Below are 23,089 nucleotides of genomic sequence, written 5' to 3'. Positions count from 1 at the left end.
ACTTGCGTTATACTGAACTAAACCTAAAATTAGTGGCCCCTTCGAATTCGTAGTTTACGGTGGTGTGGGAATACTTGTTGTTAGTGAGTGAGCTGCAGTAGCGTTGTGTAGGAGTGCGAGTGTGAATATGGTTTTACGCCGCTTCTAGCAACATTCCAGCAATATCACAGAAGGGGACGCCAGAAATGGGCTTCGCACATTGCACCCATATGGGGAATTGAACCCGGGATCTTCGGCATGACGAGCGGACGCATTAAACACTAGGCTACATTGGTGAGTTGATATTATATTTGTGATCCATTACTTCAGATTTTACTTAGTTACATTGTACTAGAAACCTATGTTGTGAATATTTGTATCGTGCTTTCGTTTGCTCAGTGCATAACGTTGAATATTTTTTGGACGTATCAGTGTCATATTTTGGTGGTTCTGTGGGTATTCTTACACCTTTCGTCACGGCAAATTATTCACCGTAACACAATCTAACTCGAAAAATAATAATTTCAAAATGCTCAATGAAACGCTCAATACTCAAAACATCACAACATGTCTGTGGGTTTTGCAGAATTCATGTCCTACAATAAGAGAAGTGTGTATACAAATTGTCGTTGAAATGTTGACACAGTTCACTAGGTCACGAGGGAGGAGTGTAGAGAAGAACAGCCGGTGGGACGGACGTGACCTCGACTAAAAACACTTGTATTGCATGCTGGGGGCAAAAAGGCAAATGTCTTGTCAAATATTATTACCTACGACATGTGACAACCAAGTCAGCGAGCCCGACCACCCGATCTCGTTAGTCGCCTCTTACGACAAGCATAGTCGCCTTTTCTGGCAAGCATGGGTTGCTGAAGGCATATTCTTCCCCGGAACATATCGAGAAATGTAATGTATGTCAAAAGCAGCTTCATTGTGTATGTGGTTGTTTGTATGTCATTCCCAAATGTCAAACATTGATAAACACAGTATCATCAATAACAGCTGGTCCATGCATAAGCTGCATCTTACAGCGGGATTTGCCTTTCATTAAGTAACGTGTAGCTGTTCGATATAGACATGTGTGTTAGTACATAAATAACAGACGAGCTAGGTGTATTAGAAACCGGCTCGGCCCCGAGGTGTTGTTTCCCATATACGTGAACAAGTACGTAGATACATGACTTGACCCGACCTGCTATATATGGGCCCAGATATACATAAAATGATGAAAACGTTTATATGCAAGTCTGACACATTTCTTGTAGCAAGATTATACATTCTTAGAAAAATACAAATTTGTACTTTTGTTGGGTTGAGCCCCATCCAGGATTTAAACCCACGTCCGCAGACTCTGACACCTAATGCCCAGCACACAAAATCAGCCATCTAACCCCCTCAGCCACCGCAACGTCCACCAAAACAGACAACTGTACGTTGTGTACCCATCTCACAACTGTAAACTGGCACGGCTCCCACGGCTGAAACTAAGAAAGTGTTATCCAAAATATAAAATAGTAACTTATATTTGACCACTTTCTAAGTGGCACTGTGTAATCAAGGCTGATATAGTCAGATAAATATGTATGTCTTCAAGTACGGCAACCGTGCTTCTATCAAACTTAAAAGAGATATGTTTTGCAAGCATATACCAATAACAATATGTCATACGGACGCTCGAAATTACATGACGGACATTCAGTGAGATGTTATTGCTGTGGTCAAGAGTTCAACTCATTCGTTTTAATCTAGGCATCACTGACAACAGCTTCAGACAGACGCCAATGACATAACACAGAGTCTTTGTTCTGGGCGACACAACACAACACAACACAACACAACAACCATGGTCAGTTTCCCTCAAACGTACGCTCAGATGGTCTATTCCCAGAGTGACTTGACACTTACCCTGTCCATTGGAGTCGAAGAGTCCTTTTGACACAAAACAATAAATCCAAAGCAAGCCAACAATACTCTGGCAAGTCTCTCAGAGCAGTAGAGATTTTGCCGTTTACCCGTTGTTACTGGTCATATATTTCTGAATACAATGATCTGGTCCCTTTAACACCCCATTCCTCCTTGCCAGACATACGGCATGTACATGTAACGTTTAACTGTACATGTAAGTTATTTTTTACGTCTTTATACGATAATAGATTAATTTACTTTGCTTAATAAACTGTCACTTCTCATGCTTTAATGAACACGCACCAGCAAATCCTTTAAAATTGACAGGACATGTTTACCCATCTGTCAGCCATGATTTATTGGTGCGACATGGTCGTATATGCATTGACGTGGCAAACATTCAAACTGTCCATCTGCAGCAAATATTCACATTTGTGCAACATTCTCTGTCAACTGAAGCTTTAAATCAATAAGGTGTTTAATTACCTGCACAAATACCTAAGCTTTTCTTTGAAAGGGTGGTGTGATAGCTTACCGTTTTCCCATACCCTGAAGGTCCGGGTTAGAATATTGGCCACCCATCACAAACTTTAAGTTCAATAGATGCGATGTCATTATAACTAATCTGTGCATTACGCTATGTTGGTCAGTTAGATCAGTAGGAAAGGTTTTGTTATGATTTCTGTGGTTTTCAAGGTGAAGTGAAAATTTTCACAGCGACTAATTATTTCCTGTGTCCCTCAGTCCATCTAGCAAAAGCCACATTATTGTAGAACCTTCTCCAAGATAAATTGAAATTTACAATAATGTATAAATATTCGGGTTAAATATTGCCAGATCATGAAATGTAGTGTTGTGTTTTATGGTTTGCCTACATTCGAGTTACAACTGATTTCCAGCAACCATGGTTGTCGTAAGAGGCGACTAACGGGATCATGGTTGACACATGTCATCGCACCCCGATTGCGTCGATGGATGCTCAAGATGTTAATCAATGGGTTTTCCTGTTCATACTCAATTATTATATAGCTGGACTAATTCTGAGGCGTTAAACAGCAAACACTGAAACTGTTTGTCTTGCGATTTTGCTAGGCTTTCTTTGTCATGACTATGATGTCAAAAGTCAATTCACTAAAACTGCCACTGACCACCCTTGCGCTCACTATTATATGTTTGTGGCTTGGAACACACCGGGAGATACACACCGGGAGATACACACCGGGAGATACACACCGGGAGATACACAGCGGGACTCTATTTTAAGTCGACGTCATCTGTATTTGTGAATGCTAAATAGTTAGACACGGTTCCCCTACAATGTATAAATTTTTCTAACACTATTTTCATGTTAAACGGTTAGCAAAAGTAAAAAACATTTTCCATAATCGGGCCGGTAAGGTAGCCTTAGTTTGTCCTCAAACACCAGTCCTCTGTAAAGTTGGGCCAATAGCCAAATATATTTTTGAAAAATAAAGTGTTGACTTTCTGTGAAATTTTAGTATGTTTTAACAGGTAACAACTCATGACACATGGTGTGCAAGAACCAAGCATTAAGGAGATACAGGCATCTTTTTTGTTTTGTAATCTCTCTGACAAAACGAATAGCACAGACTGAGAAAACATAAATATAATTACAGTAATGTAGACGTTCCCTTTTAAGAAATACATTCCTCTCTATCAAAATCAATGACAGTCGGTGGGATACAGCTTTTAACTTTGGAAAAAATCCGCCTCAAAGAGGTAACGTAGAAAAATGAATTCATGCAATGTACGTTACCGCCATATGAAATCTACCTGACCATATTGTTTGAAGCATTATATTATAAGATGAAACAAACCTGGAAGAAAATTGTGTCTTGTACATAATAGTGTCCTCTACTGACCAGAAATCAATGTAATATTCTTGCTCACAAAGGGGGCCAGATGAGGAAACTGAAGAACAACGTGAAACATGACATTGTTGGTTATCTACGCTACCTCTCACTGTATTACAGCTCTGTAGCTTACAATACACTGGTTATCATAAACTATTACAAAAAAACGTGCAGTATGTATAGATTAAAAAATACAAATAGGTGTCTTGGAAAAGTAACGAAGTATAGCATCGTTAGGGGGTGTCCGATAACGTTAAGAACGCTCACTATAGTGTAAAGTACGTTATCAAGGTCTAGACGGCTTTGAGACATAACCGAGCAAACTCATTGATTCTGTATTAGCCGGATTTTGTATAATATGTATTCCATTCTTAATAGGGATCAGTTGTCTATGTGAACTATGTCTACATCACAATGATTACATTTACGTGTATTGAGTATCACAGACTCTCTGCGTGTATTTTCTGTGACACATCACTGCACTTTGCTCCATCCCGTTGTAGCACTTGCCTTGCTGTTGTCTGCATTTCCTGCATTATATGTTCATTTATGTAGGTCACATAGATTAAATCCTTAAAAAGCTAAACGATATAAAATCTAATTATGCTTTTATTGTAACGACATCTGGAGTAATCGTCTGTTCAGCTTCAACACGTTTTCCTAATTACTTTTTCAGCTATTTCACATCATTTGAAGACCTTAAACTGGGTATCTGCGTGTTGTAGATATTGTTAATTCAACAGTAACGTACATTACGCATATACCGGAGACAATGTTAAAAAGGCAATCTAATTTTTAAAAATCACATTTAATCGCCATTCTTTAGCTTCTCTTGAGAGAAAAAATATGGAATATTTATAAATGTTATTTAAAAACTTTTACAGGATTCTCTATCGTGGGTTACATTGTATAGATAGGTACCTCGTCTGGCGACAAGTGTTTTGTCATAAAATCAGCCCATATGAACATCTGTGGATAGTCAGATAAGCATGAGGGCGTGTCATGTAACTTTGTTTTGCGATGCCCTTGGATTGCTATTTAACAACAAACATATTTTTAGATACAAATCCCACCTCCTGAGGCTACAGTTTAAGTGCGACAGCAATATCAATAAATGGCTCCACTTGACAGAGAATTAGTGTAAAGCGTCCGCTCGTCACTCTGAATATCTAGGATCGATTCGACACATGGGCACATTGTGTGAAGCCCATGTCTGGTGTCCCCCGCCGTGATAGTGTTGTAGTAATGCTAACAGCGGCGTAAAATCATACTCATTCACTTTCCATAATCACGGCGGGGGACACCAGATATGAGCTTCACACAATGTGCCTATGTTGGGGACCGGCCCGGGCCTTCGGTGTGAAGAGCTAAACCCACCACCGCTAACAGTATATGAGGGACGAAATCCTATCAAAACAACTCTGATAAGAGCGAAGTCGATCGATGGCTTCCGACCATATAATGAGTATGTGTTTATGAATCACTATCAGATCATCATGATACAAAATAAATAATGCTTATAGTTTAGCTGGATAGTACATCTTATTACAATGTACACAGACAGTAAAGCCTCACACTTCACAGTCTGATAATCTGGGAAATTGCGTGTTCGAGCGAGTGATGTATTTTGAAGAAGCATGTACAATGTGATGACCGTGACAACGTTAGCGCTCGCTTACTAAATTCAGATACAAAGTTCAAAGTCTTTCCTTACCCGTTTGATTCTTTGCCTCATTAAAACGATCGAGGAATGCTATTTTTAAAATAATGATACCCAGAGTGTTATAACTGAACTGAAACGCTACGATGGGAACCTTCCATCTGAAACTGTTGCTAAAAGACTTTATTAAGCGTTTCCGTTGGTAGAAAAGTTGACTTAAACCTTCATGATTGTCAGGGCGGGTTGTGTATGTGGATTTGTATGAAAAGATGGAATTGTTTGGATGGGTTTGGTCCATTGGATTTTTCAGAAGGTTATGTTCGTTAACACAACTCGGCAGCGACTGTCAGCCACGTGCATGACCTCTAGAACACCACAGCATATGGCCCTAAATATGTGAGTTTATTTTTACGCCGCATTCCAGCAATGTTCCAGCTTCATGGCAACCGCCTGTATATATTAATTTACAAACAGTAATAGTAATAAAAACCCTTTTTGACTTCTTTAGGAGAGTTTATGGTTATGTCTATTGGAAAGCAGTATGGATCGATGACAAGAATATGTTGTTTCGAGCGTGCTATATGTACACATTAGCATGCATGTTATTACCCCTAAGCCAACCATTAACGCAAGGACAGTACAGCCTTTGTTGTCGACATAAAACAGTGATGCTATTCACAGATCACTTAAAACACGATATCTATCTAAATTACATATATTTATCCATTCATTAACTTACTTGTATCCTGAAAAATGCATTATAGGTATAAGCCAACAAGTAATACACACACACACACACACACACACACACACACACACACACACACACACACACACATATATATATGTATATATATATTAAACGTTGGCTATATACCCATATGTATATAAACTAGCCATATCGACATAAGGCCGGGAGTGACACTGATAAACAGTTAAAAGAGGAAAGGTTTTATCTTGAAAGTTCATTTCATAAAGTACAACTAGTAATTAAGTAAGCTAAACTGGACATAGCCCATCTACGCATGGTGGGTGGGTAAATTTAGTTGTATGCCGCTTTTAGCAATATCCCAGCATTCGGGGACACCAGACTTGGGCTTCACACATTGTTGGGAACTGAACCCGGGCTACCCTACCGTGCCACAGAGTTCATGAGTGAGTGAGTGAGTCAGTAAGTGAGTGAGAGTGAACTAGTGAGTGAGTGAGTGCGCTCCGCTTTCAACAGTGTCTCCGTTTGTCACCATGCCGTGAAACGACATCTGGTACTATTGCTTGCCTGACGTTTACCATTTTCGTAAAACTTAGAACCAAGGGTACAGTGCTCAGAACCATAACTGTTACGGGATTTGAACCTAGGACCTGGCACGACTGACATACACAGCGAACAGTAGCGCAGTCCTAGAAGACAGACTGGGTGAGTGAGTGAGTGAGTGTGGTTTTACGCCTTTACTAGCAATATAACGGCCACCAGAAATGGACTCCATTTTATACATTGTACTTATGTAGGGAATCGAATCAGGGTCTTTAACGTAACGAGCGAACGCTTTAACAACTAGGGTACCCCCACCGTCCAACAGGAAAGGAGGACATCGACATTTCCTTTTTGATGACAAAACTGACAGTAACAACCTATTACTAACAACGGTACACAATTCCTGCCTTCTCATCCCTTTATGGGGGACCGTAGCGCTCTAGTTAAAGCGTTAGTCCGCTGCGCAGAGATCCGGGTTCTGTTCCTCACATGGATACATTGTGTGACTCCTCCCGTCGTGATATTGCTAACAGCGGTGTAAAACGATACTCTACTTCTACCGACAGTCCACGAGTTTGAAAATACACTGCGATTGACATGTGCATTCAGATATCACACATTTTATTCTGAACACACCCTTCTATAAGCATTCATTACACTGGATTAAGTTACGGCATAAAATGTGTCGCACCTTCCAAAGCCCTAATTAAATGACTCATGTAGCTGTAAATCACTGATCAGTAAAACACTCATCAATACAACACTCGTCAGTAAAACACTCATCAGTAGAACACTCATCAATACAACACTCGTCAGTAAAAGACTCATCAGTAAAACACTCATCAATACAACACTCGTCAGTAAAACACTCATCAATGCAACACTCGTCAGTAAAACACTAATCAGTGAACAAAAAGTAAACACTTCATCGCATGTGATGAAGTCCATGGCTTTCATCGACCTCTCTAACTTTCACCATCGCAGTTTAACACTAATATCGGATATTCAGTGATATCACGGTGACTAAAACTAGGTGTTTAAGACACCTACCTTGTAAGAACGGGAACACACGGAGTTGAAGACCAGGATAGGCATTGAAATGCTCGAGCGAGTCCTTTTTATACCCATGGACAACTAACGTCAGCATCCCATTAGCATGAGCCAGTCAAGCGGCGAGACGAATTCGAGGAAAAATTATATGAGCACCGTAGGAAGGTGTTATTACTTTTTCTGTCATCTCTGAGTATTTTAATGACACAATTTTAAAGATGAATATATATATGGTTGTTTTATGGCGCATGGCTGTGTTGGGTCTTTGATGTAATTAAGGATGATATTAACGACAGACGCCTCAACAACCTATATGGTTGCAAATTAATTTATAGGCGATGCTATCGTCTCATACAGCTGGCATTTTCGTGAGTGCGGCTTTAAATAATCAGTGAGCAGGTGACAATGCCGCTGTCATATTTCTGGAGCTTTGAGCCGAGCGGGGATAGTCGGCAAATAAAACACAGGTCATCTTACTTCTGTGGAGCATCTCTCTCTCTCTCTCACACCCCCTCCCCCCCCCCCCACACACACACGCACGCATGCACGCATTCACACCGCACACAAAATGCAAAACAAAGCCACAAACAAGTAAATAAACAAACAAATTTAAAAACAATCAAACAAACATGTTTGTTACATGTGCTGCTGGGGGAGGTGAGATCAAAGCCTCGGAAACAGGATTCGGGGGCTTTTTGACCATGAGGGATTGTTTCGAAGGACGTCCTCTCACCCAACCTCTCTCATGAACACGGGCCGTGATGCTAAGAGCTCTTCAATTCCCCGTTGTGGACCCCGGGGAAATAGTGGTCCCCAGCACCCCATCACTGGTCCTAGGCCACCTATTTGCCGTGGGTTGCGCAACTGTGTCGGTGGAGGAAGAGATCCTGTGGTTGAGGGCAACAGGAGCCTGGAACCATGTTCCTTTGCTCTCCACACCACTTTGGCCCTGACTTCACCTAGACGGGATTTAGAACTGGCGTGGTTCTATGAATCGGTTGATCACTCCGTGTGCCCTATGCATGGACTACATTCACATTGGAATTACTCTACATTAGTGTGTATGTGTCACAGTGAATGTTTGTATTTAAAAATATATAATTATGTTTGCCTAGCGTTCATTGCCTTACGGCGGCCGCTCTTGGGCCAAACTGGTGATGTTGACCATTGAATACTGCACGTGTCCAGTTTCTTGACATGGGCAGAACCAGTCTGACATTAACTTGGTAGATGAATGCGGCTATTCATGTCATATTCTCTGGAGTATAACATTCTTGTGTCCCTGGTGTCAGCATCTCGGAGATCCGCTGCTATATGACACCGTCGACGTCCTTGTTGACATTCCGTGGTGGATGGGGAGCAGGGGTGCTGGATCATTTCTTTCCATCATGGACCTCAAGCTGCCTGGTTCCACTCGTAACCAAGAGATAACTAGATGAAACTGATCCGTCTTCTAGAAGTATATCTCCATTTGCAGTTTCAAAGGTTATTGCTGGAATATGTGAAGAAGTGACAAATATCTCCCATCTCCTTTGGTGATCGAGTGTGCACGGAGAGGGCAATCTCTGAATCTGTCATCTATTAAAACATTTACTAATACTGAGGTTGTGGTGTCTGTGCACAGAACATTGAATTCTCGTCAAGGCATCATGCTGAACAAAGCACGTTGACATGTCTGAAGAGGATATTTTGCTATAGACGTACAGACACAGGCTGTCACAGGAGTAAAACGGTTTACAATTAAGAGAGACCTCTTGACTTTTTCACGCTCAACTCTTCCAACATCAATCACGGCCAGGCGTTTGAATATCATACTAGAGGCTTATGTCAGCAATCAACTCCGATGTTATAAATGTCAGAAGGTCAGACATTGTTCCCAGTCATGTCGTACATCTGTCAACGTTGTGGAGACCACCACTATCATCTTGGCTGCCAGAATGATAGAACTGCCCACATCCCGTTTTTTCCAGATCTTGCTCTGTGTGGCAAAGCGAGTCAAAGATAATGAAGCTCAAGCGTGAGAAAAATATGTCATACTTTGAAAAAACTCTTCCAAAATCAGAACTCAGCTCCACTGAATTTAACATATTCTTCTGTAGTCACTCGATCTGTAGCAACATCCTCTGTTGCATGTCAGACTGACGCCAGCTAATGTACATGCAAAACTAGGAAAGAAAAGAAATTAAACAGGAAACAAATCTCTAACAATCCTTCCCCTCCAGAGGTTCCTCTACAATGCACTTTGTTGGAGGAAGTAATGCCTCCTCCCATTTTCGTGTACGCTCGCCACCTGAGACACCATGACTCAGTTGGCCAATATAATTCAGTGGAATAGGCCGAGGAGTGAAGAATAACTTCAGTGATATACAAGTAGTCGTACACTACCTTTAACCATCAGCATTATGTCGCCAAGAGATAGATATCAAAAATACTGATACCTGATTTTAGATGATATGCCGATTATCATTCATTTCCCACTCCCGGCGAAAAAGCTACTGAAGGCGCTTCTATTTTGGTGCAGTGTCATACACAGCCCTTCCACTCTAAATACGGATCTTTAAACCGTTGCTGTTCGGCTTAATCTGCACGTTGCACAGACATAGTGCAGCTCTTTTCCATTTTCTAATATTCAACAATCGGACCTTCAAAATATCTATAATCAACTTCCAAATCCAATGTCTCATTACGGACAAAACCCGCCTTGGAGAAGTGTCCATTCGGATAATAAAGGTAATATCCTTGAGTTCATTTCGGATAATAGCCTATGTATATTTAACAAAACTTCAGCCACCTTTTTACATCCAGCTACCGATACATATTCTTGCCTAGATCTGTCACTCAGCGATTCTTCTTTATATAACAGATCTGAATGGATGGTTCATGATGACACAGCGGAAGTGATCATTTCCCCATCATTCTCAAAACAGGTAACTCTGGTGATGATCTACCTTTATCACCACGGAGAGAGCTGGTCATTACATAAGACACTATGTACTGATAACTTAAAACATGACTTTTCTGCGAACAGCGAAGATCCTATGCAGTTCTTTTCAGATCTACTGAACAAATGCTGACCAAAGTATACCAATGTCCTTTGTGGTTCAATAATGACTGTTAACAGGCCATAAAGTGTGGGAAGAAAGCTGATTTGTTTGCTGACATCCTACCACACATAACCTAGACAAAGTCAAAATTTTATATGCCAATGCGAGAGCTACTTTCAACCAATGTAAGCACTAATCTTGGCGAAATTACGTTTCTAAAATGAATTCACACATGCCTATAGCAAAGGGCGTGGAACATGATGCAAAGGTTTAAAGGCAAAAGCTCGAAATCTACTCCCACCATCTTAAAGACGGTGACAAGCCATTAACTGCTAAAGTTGATACTCGTTGAAAGCCTCGCTAAGCATTCCTTTAAGGGGTCGTTTACCTCTTTTTATCTCACAGTTTTTAAAAGACAGGCAATTTCAAATACGAGTAGGTCTGACCATTATAATCAAGATCAGGGTGTCACACGGGGCAGTATTTTGTCTTTAACGTTATCTAGTATTAAAATCAACAATTTAATACTAATACAGGTTAATACAAGTCTTAAATGGCTCCATCGATGGATCACTTTTTGTGGATGATTTAGTTTCTTGTTGCGGTAAAAATATGCATACGATTAAATGGCTATTGCCATTGTGTTTTAATGAAGTAAGTAAATGGTGTCTTGAAAAACGACTTTAAGTTTCTAAGTTCAAAAGTAACTTTACACTTCTGTAGAAAGTAAAAGCCGCATAAGGACCCGGAACATTCCTTTAAATGGTACTCTCATCAAATTTGTCAAGGAGGCGAAGGTCTTAGGTCTAATTTTCGACTCCCATTCTTCCGTGTAAAAGCCTGCAAAAGCAGCCTAAAACTTGATTCTGACTACTACTAAGGCCTTAGACTAATCTTGGGCCTTTTAGAACAGTCTGTATTTAAAGCCGATGAACCATCTCTTACACAACGCCGTATGAAGTTATCTTTATATATATTACAAGTTGAACACTATATTCTGGCGGATCCAACCTTGCATTTAACTCTTTATGAGGATTTGTAAAAGAAACAATCTTCAGTTGATCCGCCTCTTGGGTTAAAAATTAAACCGTTAATGATTCCTTTCTGCTGCCGGCATTGAGCACGAAAATATATCTCCTTCGCGTCTGCTTTCTTCTCCTCCTTGGCAGTTGGTAAGTCCACAAAGTGACCTGATATTAACATCTTTTAAAAAATCAGGAACTCAAAGAATTACAATATAAACAAGAATGTAATCAGTTTAAAAGTAAAAACACCTCACAATTTAATTCTGGACTCACAAAAGTCCAGAAACTCTCCGCACTTTGGCCACTCTCTCACAAGGGGTTTGACCAATTCCCCAAGCACTTTGACCAAATCAAGTTTGCAGTCATGGGAGACACAATCCCATACCATGACTGAATCTTCTGAATCTGAATATTTGTTGTTCCACATTAAATATTTTAAATATTTACACCTCGGAATGAATTAAGCGCCACCAAATTCAAAGTGACATAAAATGTTTTACCGGAAAAATTCAAATGACACTTCACACACATAAAATATGACCGTTTCTGAACACCTTATTGTAAAGGTTAAGGCGTTTTGCTGGTTTCGTGCTGCATAGAACACAGAATGCACTCGAAACAAGCAAGCAGCTTAAAATCAAGTATTTGTCATTGAGCTTTAGAGCGTAATCATCTTGTCAGAGAGTGTCTAAATATTTTTTCAAACGGTTATTGCTCGTCATAGGGTGCAAGAAAACTTGATATGGCAAATCATTGGTATGAGAAATGCAGGGTTAAATGGTAGAGAAATTGGACGTCAAATCAATCGACATCATTCAGCTGTCTCACGATTAGTGCAGAAATTTGAAGTAATTGATGATATCAGAGACAGACCACGTTCGGGACAACCGCGCAAAAAAGCCAGACGTGAAGATGCAGTGTTGCTGCGTCTTGTACTGCGACATCCGTTTATGAACAGCATTGTCCTATGAACACTGTTTTTGTAGGGTAGGACGATATCTTCACGACTTCATTGAGTAGGTTTTTATTGCACGGTGCTGACGGCCGTTTACGGGCCTGGAGACGATCAAACACGGCAATGGCAGAACGAAACATTGCGGAGACCATTCCATGCAATAAAGGTTCAGTCATGGTATGGGGTTGTGTCTGCCATATCTGCAAACTTGATTTGGTCACAGTGACTTTTGCATCCAGAACCATGTCAAATTCCAAGTACGGCAATAGCTATTTTCAACATGTGTTTTTGCAGATTTGAACCTTTTACAGTATTTTCTCTAACATGGAATAAAACCCAATCTGAAACCACCACAATGTATCTTTGTTTCAATTTATTCCTATACTATGCAGAAAAAAATACTTGAACAATTGAATCTTTAACGTGTTCTTCAATAGCAAAGTTACACAAACTAAACTCTATGGTGGTCCAGAATATTAGTCCTGATAGAGGAAATGGTGTAGCATCTGTCCTCGACACTGATCAAGCGCTGAGACTCTTCGTCGTGCCACAAGTTGGTCGTCTTGGAAACCACCTGGAAACCGCGCCTTCCAGCAGGACAACGCGTCATACTGACAGAACACCTAGAGACTTTCTCCGTCCACACGGCATACAAACTCTTCAATGACCTGCCCTCAGTCTAGACTTAAACCCGAAACCACCTGAGCCTTAATGATGTGCGTCCAAGGCCGACAACTGCAGCTAAGCACTCTCAGGAGAACCACCCACCGAGTCTGGGCGCAAGTTCCCGTGGCCTTCATCAACTGTCTCATCCACTCCATGTACAGGCAATGCAACGCTGATGTCAACGCTGAAGGAGGCCATACACGTTATTGACTTTCGGATCGCACTGTCGCGACACCTGTCGTCATGTTGACTTGTAATTGTCTGAAATTCGTCTTTAAGTATTGATGATCAAACATGTCAATTTTGAAGTCTTTCCGACTATTACGATGGTGTTTACATTTCTTTGGATTAAACTGATGATCAATTTCTAAAAGGGAGTGACGTTTTCTTGCAGTTCAATCTATTCAGATTTCAGACTATTAAAAGCCTTTCTTGCAAACATCCAATTATAAATGAAATTATTGAATTATTATTAAAATGATTTTACTACTGGCCAATACGACATCGCCCTCTGCTGGTTACCCAACCACGTTGGAATTTCTGGAAAACACTATGGCTGATTTTGCTGCTAACGCAGCACCGAACAAATCTGATAGTACTTCGTATTCCATACTCTGATTACACAGCTGTTATCATATCGTATATCCGTGATCTAATGCAGAAGAAGTGAGACTCGAGACACCCAAATGGGTACCAATCGATTACATGCAATCAGACCCTATATTGGTTACACCTACCTGGATTGTCAGTCCACATTTGAAGAGGTTATGATGTTGTATTGGTCACACAAGATATACTCAAGCATATCTACTGAAAGGTGAAGATCCTCCATTGTAATGACAGAATCACAGGCAAGCATATGTTAAATATTTCATTACAAGGGATGACTACTTTAAATCACGCACTATGAAGGGTCTGAGAATTAGGTCTCATTTAATTATCGCAGTTTTGAAAGAATGAGATTTGTTAAATGATTTGTAAATAGTTACATATTTTATGCTTGGCAGTTTGAATTGAGATTGTTAGTGGCTGTATCCTCTAAAGGGTTAATGTATCGTAAATTATTGTCCCACTGAGACGATACGTAGGTACCAAAACTTTCAACGTTAACTGTAAACGTGTCTGAGTTTTAAAAGCAGTAATTTTGTTCTTTTAAAGTTCGGTTATATTGTACCCACAATCGCCAGCGACTGAAGGGGTGGTGTAAATCCAACTAGGGTTCATGCAGGCAGGAAAGGCACTGTAAGTCACCATAGTCCCTGGTATGGTGACTCTACCTTCAGTTGTTGGCGATGTTTTATATTGTATCGTCCTTAGAGTTCAGGCATTTTAGATTTCATTACTAGTTTTAGATATACATCTGTGATAGTCTAGGAAGTTTGTTTAACTGTCCTGTTTGTTTTAATCTTGTGTTCATCGCTATATGGCTGTAATATTGCCGATGCAATGTGAACACTCACACACTCGCATGAACATCGACCGTGACTTACCCGTCCAATGAATGGCAGAAGATAGCAGGGGTTGGTATTGCAGAGATTTTCATATTATATATTGCGATGCGATATTGTATGTTGTACGTTCGTTCGTTCGTATGTACGTACGTACGTACGTATATACGTATGTATGTATAAATGAATGCATGTGTGCGTGTGTGCGTGTGTGCGTGTGTGCATGTATGTATTGCAAGAAGTTTTTTTAACAAACTCATCCCAAAAAAACAACTTTTATCGAGTTAATTCTTAATTCATAAAGCAAAAACACAACAAAATCACTATGCTTGATTAAGCTTTAATATAAATTCATGACAAAATGAAAATGTAAATAATATTTACCTCAGATGAAATAAGGAAAATAACAATTTAACATCAGCACAACGGTTACTAGTTTGAACTAGTTTCTCCACTCTCAAAAAGGAATCCTGGCATTTCAGACAGCAGCTTGCCATGGGCCTATGTTTTCGAAGCTCTCTTAGCACTAAGATAGTCGTACGTGCCATACATTTACCGGTCATTAATGAGGAAATGTTTAAAAGACTCAGGTAAAAACATTGCGAAACACTTGAAGAGAAATTAAGAACTTAACAATCCAGTTAAACGTAATTTCACCACGAACATTTCAACCACAACTGCCTCAATCACCAACATCAACATCAACATCTTCATCACCGCGCATCTTCATCACCATTACATTGTGATGGCGATTGTATGTGGATATAACCAGAAGATTGTATGTGGATATAACCACAATTACAACCTGCAGATCTTTATCAATATTTGCTCTGCTAATAACTCTGGTACAGCTGACGAAAAACGTACGTCACGACACCAGGTATCCACTGCTGTCAAAGATACAATTGTCGATATTGTTTATATAATCTCAGATACAATAATATTGTTATGGAAATGCTATATTAATCAGTTCCAAAGCGTGATCATTAACTCAGTGAAACAGTTTCGTGTGCGAATACCGAGTTGGAACAGTATCGTGGAAGGTTGGAATAGAGTTACGACTGATTTTCTGAGAACCTGTCGAAATACGTTTTCCGAAATATTCCAGCTATATGACAACATGAGGCATACGAAATTGGTTTCAGGGGAACCTCCATCTGCTGTTCGATACAACCAGAGTTCTTTATGCTGATTTCGATTTAAATAAACGGAACCAAAAAATACAGTTTTTTAGTTCGTATACTAGAGTGAGTTTAGTCTTACACCGCCTTTAGCAATATTCCAGCAATATCGCGGCGGAGGACAGCAGAAATGGGTGATACATTGTGCTCATATGGGGAATCAAACCCGAGTCTTCGGCGAGACGCCTAACTACTAGACTACCCCACCCCCTCTCGTTTACCTCCTTTGTGATGAAGTCATAAAATATTAGCCCTAAACAGACGGAGTTATGGGCTCATCGAAAGAACTTTTTCTTCCAACTGGTGACTGTTTGATTTTGTTGTTTGTTTAGCTTTCGCTGCAGGGCCTCTGATAAAAGTAACACGTCATGACAATCCTGGTCGCGTCAACCAACCTATACAACGTACTGTAACATCTATGAACTGTACATTAAAAGTGTATGCATATTTCAAAAGGCAACATGGTTTTTGAAGTAAAGTGAGCCTATTGATTCGCACGTTAAAGGGACAATATTATCTGCCAGAAACGCTTGTCATAAAATGATGTTTCATAATATTATCCTTTCTGTGATGCAAAAGGAAGTTTTTGAAAATTATTTTCAAATGCGTAATGGCGCAATGCACGGTGTTTGATGAAAATGTTCTAATATTGTTGAATTCTTCCATGCATAACTTTTATACGCATTTTTCATTTTATATATTTACATGTGGTATTTATTGATAAACTTTATTCATTTTAAATATTCACCTTGTTGTATACATGCAATAATTTTGAAAGAGGTGTCTGTCCATTTACCTCACCTCTCCATCAACTAAATCATTGTAATAAATGGATGCACTATTTAGTGTTCATTTAAAATAAGTACAAGTGTTCAAAGATAGTTTGAACTGACGGTTTTATGCGTGTTATTCATTAACTTAAAGAACCACTTGACTTCACAGATAACGTTAATGTACATGTAACAGTGGAGCGTGGAATCTACAGTGTGTAACTGGACGTTTTTTCCAGTTTCGGCAGAGCAATCGATTTAAATTGTCCAATTTAACACTTCAGCAGATGCTCTTTAAACTGACGTGGTCTAGGCTGGCAGGATATGGGGTCGCTAGGAAGTGACCTGTTTATTATAGCAGCATAAACAGTACATGAATAATCATGAAACGATTTGGATAGAAATGGGGTGAGGGTTAGGGAGAGGCAAAGATGAGAAGTGTTGGAGGGCGTAACAGTCCAAGTTTGTTATTCCATATTGAGTTATTAAGGGCAAGAACGAAAGCTGCTCAAAAACAATTCTCAGTCTTTCCCCAATAACTCAGTACTGTATGCGGGTATCCGAGAAGGGACTTACCGTGAGAAAAATTAAAAACAATCCATTGCAAGATAAAAATAATAGACGTTTATCTATAAAGCTTCTGCTCCTACCCACATGTACATGCTCAAAGTGCTAACACATAATTACCAGTAGAAACTGCCTGTGAGGCCCTAGAGGGTAATAGTCACATGACTTATCCTGCCGGGTACTCATTTACAGGTAGGTGAACAGAGGCAATTCATTAACATATTCACAGTAGTAAAGGGTACCTTACTCTGAGCGAACAGTTGGTACGATCATTCTTTGAAAGTAAATCATAAAAAACATGCTCATCATATACTCTGCATCGACCAGTATAATATGCTGTGCGCAGATTTTGATGATCGTTATGAAAATGGTCTTGTGGTGCTTGTGATTATTGCTTCTTCCTCTTCTTCTTCTTCTTCTTCTTCTTCTACTACTACTACTACTACTACCACGACTTCGACTACACCATTATCCTGCTGTTGTTGCTTATGCTGCTGCTGCTACTACTACTACTGCTACTACCGCTAGTAATACTACCACTAACTATACTACTGCTGCTGCTGCTACTACTACTACTACTACTACTACTACTACTACTACCGCTAGTAATACTACCACTAATTATACTACTGCTGCTGCTGCTGCTGCTGCTGCTACTACTACTACCGCTAGTAATACTACCACTAAAACTACTACTGCTGCTACTACCGCGACTCCGGCTACGACTATACCATTTAGTACGTTCACATAATTATTATTTTCAGATTTATTTTCGAGATAGAAACGAATGAAGGTTCGTGGATTTAAATATATTAACATCCATAGACAGAATTTATCAGTATCCACACTGCATAATTCCCCATTTAGTCAATGAACTTAAATTACAATCATTCAAATGGCCATTTATCACAGATAATGCTCAACAGTTAGCCAGAACACCAGTATCAGAGCCTGGTTCTCAGAGTCAGTCATGGTGACGTGGTTGTCATGGTAACCCGACTGCGTAGACCATCGGTCATAATATCAATCACTGTTTTGTTTCAAGGCTCAGTTATTTACAGACGCTCTTTATTATAGGAATTTAGATTCCCCAATTCAAGGAGACGTCAAACAGCTGTTTTGTCCTGAGGCATGTTGTTATCACACTAATATTTGACTAGCACCGAAATCCAGCTGCTCAAAGGTACTATGTTTTTCCCCTCGATCACCGGATGTCAATCTCATCTCAATGTCCACTATACAACTGTTGCAGTCATTAGGCGCTTTAAATTAACCATTCGTAACTACTCGTCTTTTCCCGTGACCTACCAGAAGACTCATATCCCCCTCGTACGCCATTATTGCCAAAATTCATGGCAAACCAATCAAATCGCGCGTAGTAAAACGCATTTCAAAACATGAAAATGGCAGGACCTTTAAACTTTGAAACTTCGCTAAACTATACCAAGGACAATTTAAACATAAACTTTGAGCTACAGGATGAACAACTTTCAACACTGAAACATATTTGCAAAGGGAATGACCGTATTGCTGTTTTGCCCACGGGATGTAGGATATTCTAAGAACCATGTTTGGAAATTCAGAGTTATCTTTCCTTGAAAATAGCACTAGACTATTTTCACCTCCATGCTCGTTTGTGCTTACACGGGACCCAGATGTAAACATGGCCACGAGAAGGGTACGAGACGCCATCTGGCTTGCCGGAATGACACGAGTGAAAACTAAAAGTGCTTTTTATAACGCGTAGTTATGAGTCTGTGTAAATTAACGAGGCCCGTCTTCCGTGTGCCCAAGCTGTGTGGACTGTAGTAAAATTTACTGTCCAAATTTACTGCACGTCGTTGTACTCGCAAATAGGTGTTTGCATGTATTCATGTAGCCACCATCTGGTCAGAGGAGGGCCCCATCCCGGAACCTCTGCGTCGTTGGATTACTAGACAGTTCGCCCACCGGGACCCAAATGTTTATCGCCATTGTTCGTAAACCTCAATAGAAATATGTTTTCATTGTACAGATAATATGCAGACATGTTTACAATTGTACGGCACATGTGCATGGCTATTAACGTCAATCTGACGTCAATCGGCACACACCGCAATCGGCACTCATGCATTTCAACGCCGCAAATTGTGTCGCCGCAAACGCCCACTACCATGTATTTATAACTGCTGTAAAAATATTGCAAAGAATTCAACGAACATGTCTATAACACATTTCCCTGTGAATCGAGTTCCAGTTCTCTAACGTAAAACACATTCTCGCGTTTTGAATCTTTCAGCATATACCTGATGTATTTAGCTTAAAGCACATGGACTGAATGTTACGAATAGGAAAAAGACATCGAATGAATGAATGAATGAAATGTGAGCTCAACATATAATACATGCATCGCTCACTACAACCAATTGTATACTACTGAAAAATAGCGGATCGTACAAATAGCAGTCACAGAATCAATGCCCAATACTACGTTTAAAAATTAAGAAGAAGAGAATCACAATTCAGTTTATATTGCAACTTTCCAAATCTGTTTAGATATTCATGAAAGAAGTGGGGCTAAACGGTCGATTACTTCACCCTAGTGGACGAAGGGTTATATCTCGCTTTGATATATTCATTATCTGCGCAGTAATGTAAATGTACGTCAATTTGTTTGTTTTGTGACTTTCTCTGAAAGGAACAACGCCTATTTGGGGAAAACATAGACGCCCACACCCTGGACATTGTGAAGGTGGACTATTAATGGGAATATATTGTTTTCGATTTTTCCACAATCAGACTTTCCAATCTAATACAGGGCTCATTAATGACTTTTATCATCGATTCGGAGAAATCAGCATCAAAGCGGACACCTGCAGTATTACCTGACACTCCTCAGATGTCGGCCCTTTGAAATGTACTCTTTCATGTATCCTGTTTTCATATGAAAATACCTGTTGTATGTCTGTATTGTTTTCTACACACCGCCTTTGAATATAAATGTACTAATAAATAAATTTATTGGGATTAATTATATCAAACCATGAAGACCTGAGTGTAACCATTTTATGTTAAAATCGGTTGAAGTTTACGGAATCTGACAAAAATTAATAATTTTAAAGCAATATCTGGCCTACACTTGTGTAAATGCATTTACTCAAAGAGTGTATGTATGAATGTATGTGAGCGTATGTGTAACGTCATATCGGCAACATGCCGTGACGAAAACATTTTTACAATAAGGACGAAAACGTTTTGAAGAGTAAAACCTGTCGATGATGGATAGTTAAAAATACTAAAATACTGGAGTATCACAAATATGAACATAAGACTAACATGTAAAACTAAAACAATTTAGTTAAAGACGACAGCACAATATAGAAATGGCACATGGATCGCCAACAACTGAAGGTACAACACAATGTTAGGGACCATGGGGACTTTCAGTACTAATGCTACCTACACGGACCCAAGACGGGTTTATATCATGTATTATATATAGCATGTCTTATGTATATCATGTATTATGTATAGCATGTCTTATGTATATCATGTATTATGAATGTAGTCAAATTTTACCAGAACTGAACATCACAACAATAGCACGTTTATTTACTATGAATGTTTCAGGAATTACGTACCCTCTCAGGCAGACAACAATTTCACAATACTATTTACTCCAGCAAACACTTCAACTTAATGCTGGTGTTAAGCCCCAACGTTGAACGTCTCAGGCGTTTACTGCTGTTGTGTAGCCGTCAGGTCGACTCGAACCATTTTCTTTCATACCATAGGAATTCGAACCGTTACGTCTTTCTTCATGATGTTGTATATAAACGTTTACTAAACCATGTGGATCCAGTTGACGAATTATCCTGGGCCGGTAACCTGATCCCGTGATGGTCTAAAATGGTCCATTCGTGTAATTTCATATAATATTGGTCCTAACATTTGCGTTACACTGATGGAATAAGATATGATATTCTCTGACGTTATGTGTTGTAAATATAAATGTAGAACTACATGTTATATGATAAAATGTTTGTTTGCTTCATTAACAACACTAAGGTGTTGCGTTTCATTTGTTGTACAGAACGTGTTGTACAAGGTGAGAGTCAATACGGTTGTACAGGGGCTTGCTCCTTCTCATATTATATTGACTGTAGTATCCAATAACCCCAGAAACACGGATTTTCACGGAAATATTTTCAAAAACTTAACATTATGATTTTCTCTCTGAATGTTGAAAATCATGAATTTCCATGTTTCATGTTAGCAACGAACGAACCCGCGAAGGTCCGTGTTAGAATGATTGATCTTCAGTAACCGATGCTTGTCGTAAGCGGCGACCAACGAGATCGGAATTTGGTTGACACATGTCATCGTATCCCATTGTGCATATCAATGCACATGCTGGTGATGACTTTTTTGTCTGGTGCTGACTTGATCCTTTACAGACCTCAGTCATATAGATAGAATCGTACGGCATAAACCTATACTCGCTCGCTCACTCTTCCGAAGCCGAATTTTGTTTATTTTCGTTAAAGACAAAAGGATGATTGAAGTCTTTTCATATATTTATTAATTAATATGTATTTGGTGTTTTTTCATTCGGAAAAAAAACCCTCAAGAAATGAATCATTTTGTTTTAAAACATATTCCGTCCGTTGTGTTTCTTGATAAGGAATAATTCTCCGTTGTGTTTCTTGATAAAGAATAATTCATCTCAAACAAAAAACATACATACTGAACGTAGACAAATTATTGACTTTATTTAAACATTCAGAGATATATAATCGATTTCGTCACAGTTGAATCCGTTAAGCGTTCAGCGAGCACATACATGTCTTTTATTACAAAAGATGGGATTCTCCGTCTATGATTCAGTTGTTCGTAGACCGTCACTGATTAACGGGTTAACGTCATCCGTCACAGAACCATTTGAACTATGTAATGAACAATTAATGCAGCAAAGTTCAAACTTATACAGCCGCAGTTGTATGATCCCCAGGGAGTTGAGATGATGATGCGACTCACCGTTGAGACTGACATTCAGTGATCGAGGGAAAAACAAAGATCCGTTGAGCTGGATCTCGGCGCCATACAAATGTTAGTATAATGATAATAGCAATAATACACTAGCTATGGCCGGCAGACACGTCAACACTGAATACACGATGATATTGGAAAGGCGTCAGAATAAAATGCTTAAAAACATTCTCAGATCTTTATACAGGGATCCGCGTTACTGATTGCCTAGAACGATGTATAACATAAATTAACAAACTGAAAAAACCTTTCCGTTATCAAAAAGTACGCTTTCAGTTGTTTCACATTCACAGTTAGGACCAATTTTGGATTTGAACCTACGGTCAAGGTACCCCTCATATTCTTGGCTGAAGTTATATTTTGTAATTCTTTGACGTACAATAGAGTGGGATGTGGGGTGAACGAATATGTGTGGCATAGTAAGTGTTAATATTTAATAATTTCTAGTACAACCCCAGGCCCATTGCGCTTGCGCGATCATGAATAATTTCTGCTTTTACTACTATTCCAAGCTCCACACTATTATGGAGACACTCGTATATTTCCACTAAGTCTGGGTTTATTAATATACTTAGTCGTACATATTTTACCATAGTGTACAGGGATACTCGTCCATGACGTCACAATACAGTGTGTCCCTTGCCACGCTCATGATTCTACATGTGCTATACTGTTACATGTGGCA

General features: G+C 39.5%; 1 protein-coding gene across 1 annotated transcript in view; it reads right to left on the bottom strand.

The window, feature by feature from the left end:
• Nucleotides 1-18,714, bottom strand: part of LOC137256370 (uncharacterized) — a 49,876-nt gene extending 31,162 nt beyond the window's left edge. The window contains exons 1-2 of the mRNA XM_067794200.1: nucleotides 18,685-18,714; nucleotides 1,885-1,908 (exon numbers count right to left, since the gene is read on the bottom strand). Of these exons, the coding sequence (XP_067650301.1) occupies nucleotides 1,885-1,908; nucleotides 18,685-18,714 (54 nt within the window). The remainder of the gene's footprint in view (nucleotides 1-1,884; nucleotides 1,909-18,684) is intronic.
• Nucleotides 18,715-23,089: the final 4,375 nt, after the last annotated feature.

The sequence above is a fragment of the Haliotis asinina genome, chromosome 11 (assembly GCF_037392515.1).
Source record: "Haliotis asinina isolate JCU_RB_2024 chromosome 11, JCU_Hal_asi_v2, whole genome shotgun sequence".
In the NCBI taxonomy this organism is placed as follows: Eukaryota; Metazoa; Mollusca; class Gastropoda; order Lepetellida; family Haliotidae; genus Haliotis; species Haliotis asinina.
This window is presented reverse-complemented; position numbering and strand designations above follow the sequence as displayed.